Source organism: Tympanuchus pallidicinctus, unplaced genomic scaffold, assembly GCF_026119805.1.
Source record: "Tympanuchus pallidicinctus isolate F22 unplaced genomic scaffold, pur_lepc_1.0 scaffold22, whole genome shotgun sequence".
NCBI lineage: Eukaryota > Metazoa > Chordata > Aves > Galliformes > Phasianidae > Tympanuchus > Tympanuchus pallidicinctus.
This window is the reverse complement of record NW_026294739.1, coordinates 41520094-41527163: the sequence shown is the minus strand read 5'-3', so window position 1 is coordinate 41527163 and position 7070 is coordinate 41520094. Positions and strand designations below refer to the sequence as shown.

Below are 7070 nucleotides of genomic sequence, written 5' to 3'. Positions count from 1 at the left end.
TGCGGATGCTCTTGCAAAGTGCCCCGGTCCTGGTGGGGATAGGACTGCTGGTGCATCCCTACCACTGCCTGTGCCCCACGGTGTCCTCGAATCAGGATGGAGGAACACAGAGCCGTCCAGATGCATGGTTTTTATTGACTTAAAAAAAAAACAAAACAAAAACCCAACCAAATTGTTTTAAGACAGTTGTGTGCAGAAGTCCCCCACATCCGCACAGGCTGCGGGGCCGCCTCACGCCACGATGGGGATTCCCCAAAACCTCGGTTTCTCCCCAAAACCAACCCCCCCAACCCCCCTCCATCCCCCGATGCCCACAGCCTCTGCCTGCTGCTCCTCTATGTACAGTACAGTGGTGCTCGTAGCGCGGCGCCCGCGGGCCCTGCAGCATGCTTGTGCGTGCGCCCGCCGGCAGCTCTGCGCAGAAACAGGAGTGGTCGTGAGTCCTCGTGTTGGGACAGTTTAAATAATAATAATAACAACAATAATAATAAAAAGAGTCGGGGTGGGGGGTCGAGGGGGGAAGGAAATCAGCCGAAAAATCGTTATTGGGTGCTGCCGGTGGGCTCGGGATTGTCTGACCTGGAGTGGGAGAGGTGTGGGCACAGCCCAGTGCCAGGGGTGCCTGGGCAATGCTGACCCTCCCAGGAGGAAGGGGGGGCTGGGAATGCTGCTGTGTGCATCCCGACCCCCCCTGTGCTCGCAGGGCAGCGCAGCCGGCGGCAGGTAGTCAAGGCACTCGTTGTTGCTTGTGGTTGTGTGATTTCTGTGGTTTTCTTCCCCCAGAAGAAGGCGGCAACGCCAAGTCGAGGCGTTGGGAAGGGGCTGGGGCTCCCGGTCGCACCGCCGCCTCGGGGGCTGCTGTGGGGCCCCCAGCAGCAGGCACAGCACAGACCTGGTGTCTCGAGAGACCGTAGAGAGACACCTCAAAAAAGAAAACACTCCCAAAGCACAGAAACGTAGAGAGAAGCCAAGTAGAAAAGGGCAGTTTGCCCCCAAGCCCTGCGCGATCGTCCCTCGGTCACCGCTGCAGCTTCCAGCACCTCAGCCCCACACTGAGCCACTGTCCCCCAACACCACGAGCTTTGGGTTTGCAGCTTCTGGCCAGAGCTGTCTGTAGCAAGAGGGAGATAAGAAGTGACCCCCCCCGGCTGTGTTTCACTCACCTGCTAAAGCTATCCTAACCTGCTCCTGTCCCCAAGGCGAAGGGGAGCCCAGATGGTGAGGGATGGACGCACACAGCTGTGCCTTACTGCGCTGTCACTTCCACCAGGCGCTCGGGTTTCTCAGCTGCCTTTTGCCCATCTCCCTGCCCTCCCAAACCCCTCCTATCCCACTCCCCGACGGAACATGGGGGGCATCTGACCGAGAGGACCACGAGAGTCCGGACCCCTTCCCGAGAGCCACAGAGGGAGAAGCAAAGGGAGAGAAAACCTCCGACGGAAGGACAGAGCAGCAGCCGCTTTGTGTCCTGCTGTTGGAGAGCTGACCCGGCCTGCTGCTGATTGTCACCCTGCCCTCATCCTGGGCTCGAGCTCTCCCCAAAGTCGCCGGGTTTGGGGGCTTTTGTATGCTTGTTTTTTTTGTTGTCGTTCTTGTTTTAAAAAGAGCAGCATTTGGTTTGACTGTAAGAGTTACGAGTCGGGCGCTCCCCAGGCCGGCTGGTCGCTGGCGGCGTCTACAAATCCTCGCTCGGCTGAAGCGGGTTCCTTAATACTAACAACATCAAAGTCAAAACTCCCCAAACCACACAAAGTCTGCCGAGAGCTCAGAACCCCGTAGGCTGCCGGCACCTAACAGCAGCCGGGGCAGCTCTGGCAGTGCCGGGGTTAGGAGCTGGAGGATGCGCGGCCGCCCGGCCCTCAGTTAATTGCCCCGGTAGACCTCAATCCTGCTGGTTTTGGCCAGCATGTCGATGATGTGTGCCTCGAAGTCGGCGTCGTGCACCCCAGTCTTGCGGAACTCGCCGGCGTAGCGGTTGTTCTCCCAGTAGTGGTGCCAATTGCCCCGGCTGTCGGCGCCGAACCCAAAGACGTTCACCTGTGGGGTGAAGGTTGGCATCGCGATCACCGCCAGCCCCTGTGTGATACGGGGCCGGGTGCTGCATCCCCACACCGTCACCCACCTCGTCGCAGACGTGGAGGGCAAAGAAAAGCACCAGCATGCCGGTGGAGGGGTAGCGCCCGTGGTGCTCCGTCCAGCGGTCGTGGATGTACTTGAAGAAGGCAGGGTTGTAGATCTGCACCTGAACCCAGGGTAGGGGATGGAGGGAGGGATGCTGAGCACTGCGTCTCCTTGGGGCCGCGTGCCTGGCAGCACCCGGAGAGGTGCGGGGTGAAGTGGGTGCTGAGGAGCACAGTGCTGCTCTCACCTTCTCCTTGTCCACGCGCAGAAAAGGCTTCACGGGCGCGTAGGTGCTGGAGGAAGGAAGCAGAGGGGTGGGTGGGTAATCACGGCTGGGGCTATGTTAACCCAGGGATAGTGGAGATGGGGAGAAAGCCACCAAGCTACGGCCGTGACTTCACCACTCCCAAAACAGCTCCCAGGGCGATGGCACCTCTGTGCATGGCCACCGGCTACTTACAACCTGATCTGGCCAGTGGAGAGGGCGCTGGCGATCCAGAGCAGGTCCAAGGTCTTAAAGGGCACCAGCACAAAGCTGACGTTGGCAGGCAGGTTCTTGGCGCTCTCGGGGTACATGAAGTGGTGCGTGGTCCGGCTGCCCACGTCCCCCTCAAAGCCCACCGTGGGTGCCTGGTTCATCCTGGGGACAGAGAACCATAGAATGGCTTGGGTTGCAAAGGACTACAATGCTCATCCAGTTCCAACCCCCTGCTACGTGCGGGGTCACCAACCAGGCTGCTCCGAGCCACATCCAGCCTGGCCTTGAATGCCTGCAGGGATGGGGCATCCACAGCCTCCTTGGGCAACCTGTGCCAGTGCCTCACCACCCTCTGGCAGAGCTGGGCACTGGCACACGAAGGGGACACACAGCCCCCCTGGCCAGGTGCCGATGCACTGCTTGTGCCCTCACCTCATGATGAAGTCGTGCCCATCGATCTCGTGCCCATAGCCGGAGCCACGCAGGTTGCCCGAGTTGCCGACCACAGCGCAGCGCCGGCAGCGGCGCGGGTCGCGCCAGCGGTAAGGGTTCTCCCCTGGCACGATCTGGAAGAGCTTGCTCAGCACCTCCTGCGTGTTGTGGGACTTGAACTGGGGCTGCAGCATCTGCAGGGTGAGAAGGAGGCGGTGGGGGACCTCGTTGCGGCAGCCGCCCCAGAACAGCCTGCAGCGTGGGGTGCCGGGGTTAGGAGGGCAAACCCAGAAGCAGGCTGGGCTCAGCGGGGCCGCGGCGCGGCGGAGATCCCGCAGCATCCCCCATCGCTCACCATCCACCAGCGCTGCACATCCGGCGGCAGCTCCATGTTCTCCTTGGTCCACACCGGGGACACGGCGCCGTCGTAGCGGCTGTCAAACCAGGCGGCGGCGGAGGCGGCGGCATCCTTGGGGCAGCGGCGGCACGCGCAGCCCTTGGGGTACGGCACGCCGTGGCTCAGCCGCCGCACGCCGGCGTAACCGGGCACCAGCTTCACCCGGTGGATGCCGCCCAACCCGCCGGGGTCCAGGTAGGCGATGCTGTGGTGGGAGTAGGTGAATAGCACCGACATGACGAAGATGAGGAGGAAAGCGGTGGAGAGGAAGCAGACGCGCAGCGAGCACTTCATGGTGGGCGGGCAGGCAGGCTCGGCGCCGCTCCCCGGGCATAAGGCTGGGGCGCGGGGTGGGCGCGGGGCTCCCTGTGGGGCGCAGAGCCTCCGCTCAGCACGGTGCGGCGTGCAGCCCCCCGGGATGCTGTGCTGACCGGGAGGTTTGGCACCGCCGCGGGGTGGGTTGGAGCGTCCCTACCTGCCGGGCTGCAGCTTTCCATCCGCCTGGCTCGGCGCGGCTCGGCACGCTGGGCTCAGCCGTAGCTCCGCGTGCCGGTGGCCCCGTGGGCTTGGGGAGCCGTCCCCTGCTGGTTCCAGGTTGTGGTGACACTCATCATCCTGTGCTGGGGACACGTGAGTGACAACAGCCTAGAGCAGAAAGGAGGGGACGTCGGTTAAGGGACAGCAAAAGCAAAGAGGATCCTGCCCCCAAAAACCCCGTCACCCCCTGGGCCGCTCCCTACAAAAACTTTCAAGGGCAACAAGCGCCCTGCACTCGGCACCTCTGGAAAACTGGGAGGGTGCTGGTGGTATCCTGCTCCAATGAGTCACCGACTGTCACAAGGCAAGAGGAAGGAAACCAGAACACGAGGCACGTCCTGCCTGCCCTGCCTGCTGCCAGCAGTTCCCCAGTTGGAGCTGCGGGGGGGTCAGTGCGCCTGCATGGCGAGGGCACGTGTCCTCACAAAGGTGTTTGCAATGGTTTGGGGTCAGGAGAGACCGGCCAGCCCCAAGCCCTGCACGGAGGGGACACCCATAGACACACGGCCCCATCCAGCCTGGGTTCTCAGCACTTCCAGGTGCTCATCAGCTCCCTCAGAAGACGGTCAAGGTTGGGTCAGGCTCCACCAAGCCACCAAGATGGTGCCATGGGGCTGGGTGCCACTGATTCACCGGGTCAGGTCTCACCAGGTTGAGTCCCAGTGACCCACCAGGTCAGGTCCTACAAGCTCAGGTCCTGCCAAGCCACCGAGTTGGATAGCATAGGGCTGGGTCCCACCAAGTAACGTGATCAGGTCCCACTAAGTGAAGTCCCTCCAAGCCGCTGGGTTGGGTCCCATTGGGTTGGATTCTATCAGTTTGGGCCCCCCAAGGTGCCACGGGGTTGAGTCCAACCAAGTAACTAGATCAGGTCCCACCAGGTTGGGTCCCATCAGCTTTGGTCCTACCAGCTCAGGTCTTCTAAGGTCAAGTTCCACCAAGCCACCAAATTGGGTACCACGGGGTTGGGTTCTATCAAGTCACCAGGTCAGGTCCCACCGAGCCATCAGCTCAGGTCCTACCACTTTTTGGCCTCACCAAGCCACCAGCTTGGATACCAGCAGGCAGGGGCCCACCAAACCACATTCCTGCAGCCAAGCCTGGAAAAATCAGCAACCGCTCAGAGCTGGGGCTCAGCACCTCCATCTCCTCCTCCCCTCCATCTCCTCCTGGCCGCCTTTCCGTCTCACCCTCCCAGGCTGCCATCCCCGTGCCCAGCTCCCCAGTGGCAAGCCTGCTCCTGTTCCATCCACACCGGATGCCTCACTGGGAAAATATGTGCAGGAGCACCAAGATGGGCACGGCAGCAGCCAGCCTGGGGGAGCGCGGTGGGGGTGGAGGTGCACACGGGGAGCAAAGCTGGCATCGCTGGGGAGGAGAGGGCTTTCTCTATGGTGAAGAAACGGGTCCGGGCCCTATTTTCCATGGGGTTTCCGGCCGCCCCGTCGGCCTCGCTGCTCGGCACTGAGGCTGGGAGCCTCCTCCAGACAGGCAGGAATTCGGGCTGTCGGAGAGCTCCTGGCCCGCGCCGCCAACATTCCGCTCCCAGCAGCCGGGCGGGCCGCCCTGCCGCCTTCCCAGCGCGATACGTGCAGAACGGCCCCGTCCAACGCTGCCACCGCCGACCCCATTTTGGGCTGTTCGGCCGCTCCGGGAGCGCTCGCATGTTGTTAATTAGCTGGATTAGCGCTGTGAGCTCAGCTCCTCGCTGGGGCCACCCGGAGCAACGCCGTCCTGGCAGCGCGCGCGCTGCTTTCTGAGCGGCTTTGGGGGTTGCTGTGAAACCCCATTCCCACGTCAGCCAACCCAGTGCGAAAAACAGAGTTTCCTGTCTATGTATCCCAACGTACACACGTCCCCTGGCTGGGGTCACCCGGAAAGGCCGGGCCCCGCACTCCAGGACCACCGCTCGCCCCGTGGCTTGCAGACCGAAAGGGCACCGCCGCTGACACCGCCGACCCCGTGACGCCGCTCCATGCCCACCCCCCCCCCCCCCCCCCGTCCCACCACCCCAATGGGGGACACAGCGCACAGCCGCCCCCACATCCCCCCCGCTGCCCCAAACCCACGCACCCTAAGGGCTCCTTTGGGGCACCCCCATCTCGCACCCCCGGGGCTCGCTGTGCACCCACGCGCCCACCCCCGGTACCACCGCATCCTCCCGGCGCCCATCGTCCCCCCGATCTCCCGCACCCCGCACCCGACCCCCCCTCCCCCTTCTCCTCCCCTCGGGGCAGTACCCGCCGCCTCCACCGCACCTCGCTCCGCTCCGGCCCGGCCCCACCACCGGGAGCCTCCGGGCCCCTCCGCCGCCGCCGCCGCCGCCCCCCGCACCGCGCCGCGCCCTCCGCTCCGCTCCGCGCCGTGCGGGGCCGGGCCGTGCCGCGCCGTGCGGGGGGGTGGGCTCGGCAGGCTGGGAGATGTAGTCCGTGCGGGGTTGTGGGACTTGTAGGAGGAGAGCGGGGCCGCCGCGGGGGCAGCACGGCGGGGCCGGGCGCCCATCCCTGTGCCTTTCTCGCTCCACAGCCCCGTGCCCATCCCGGTGCCCATCCCGGTGCCCATCCCGGTACCCGTCCCGGTGCCCGCGGTACCCATGGGATGGTACCCATCCCGGAGGCTATCCTGCTGTTTATCTCCACGCCCATGCCCGTACCCACCATCGTGCCCAGCGCCGTGCCCATCCCAGTGCCCAGCCCCATACCTACTCTGGTACCCATGTCCACATCCATCCCAGTGCTCAGCTCTGTGACCGCCCCGATGCCCACATCGATGCCCGTCCCTGTACCCATCCCCACGCCCACCCCGCTGCCTTGCCTCGTGCCCATCCCCACACTCAGCCCCCTACCCATCCCGGTGCCCCGCTGCCTCCCCTCCCGCGCAGGCACAGGGCAGCCCCCGGAGCCAATCCCGGCAGGCACAGCCGCACTGCGGGGTGTCTCAGAGCCACGCGGAGGCAGAACCCCATCCCCGCCCTCCCCCCACAGCCCCGAGCCCCGCTCGTGGCCGGGCACGGAAACGGGACGCTGCGCCTTTAAGGCGCCCTGCCGCGGTGCACGCCGGGAGCTGTAGTCCAGAGCCTCGCTCTTCGAGCCGGCGGGCAGCGCG

General features: G+C 64.6%; 1 protein-coding gene across 3 annotated transcripts; it reads right to left on the bottom strand.

Annotated features, from left to right (window-relative positions):
- Nucleotides 1–115: 115 nt before the first annotated feature.
- ST3GAL2 (ST3 beta-galactoside alpha-2,3-sialyltransferase 2) lies at nt 116–6348 on the bottom strand. Of its 3 annotated transcripts, none has more exons than XM_052685318.1 (8): nt 6224–6348; nt 3904–4073; nt 3387–3794; nt 3032–3225; nt 2582–2761; nt 2369–2414; nt 2123–2242; nt 116–2037 (listed from the first exon to the last, which is right to left on the bottom strand). In XM_052685318.1, the coding sequence occupies exons 3-8, from the start codon at nt 3720–3722 to the stop codon at nt 1864–1866; spliced, it is 1050 nt and encodes a 349-aa protein (XP_052541278.1). In that variant the 5' UTR covers nt 3723–3794; nt 3904–4073; nt 6224–6348; the 3' UTR covers nt 116–1863. The 3 variants fall into 3 exon arrangements, with proteins under 3 accessions (XP_052541278.1, XP_052541279.1, XP_052541280.1); XM_052685319.1 differs by having other exon boundaries at nt 6206–6308; XM_052685320.1 differs by lacking the exon at nt 6224–6348 and adding an exon at nt 4208–5473.
- Nucleotides 6349–7070: the final 722 nt, after the last annotated feature.

What these genes read in the sequence shown, in the direction of transcription:
- ST3GAL2 (XM_052685318.1), bottom strand. Translation starts at nt 3,722, where the DNA reads ATGAAGTGCTCGCTGCGCGTCTGCTTCCTCTCCACCGCTTTCCTCCTC. An exon ending in TGCGCGTGGACAAGGAGAAG is followed by an intron (nt 2,243 to 2,368) that starts GTGAGAGCAGCA and finishes CCCTGGGTTCAG; the next exon opens with GTGCAGATCTACAACCCTGC. An exon ending in CCCTCCACGTCTGCGACGAG is followed by an intron (nt 2,038 to 2,122) that starts GTGGGTGACGGT and finishes TTCACCCCACAG; the next exon opens with GTGAACGTCTTTGGGTTCGG.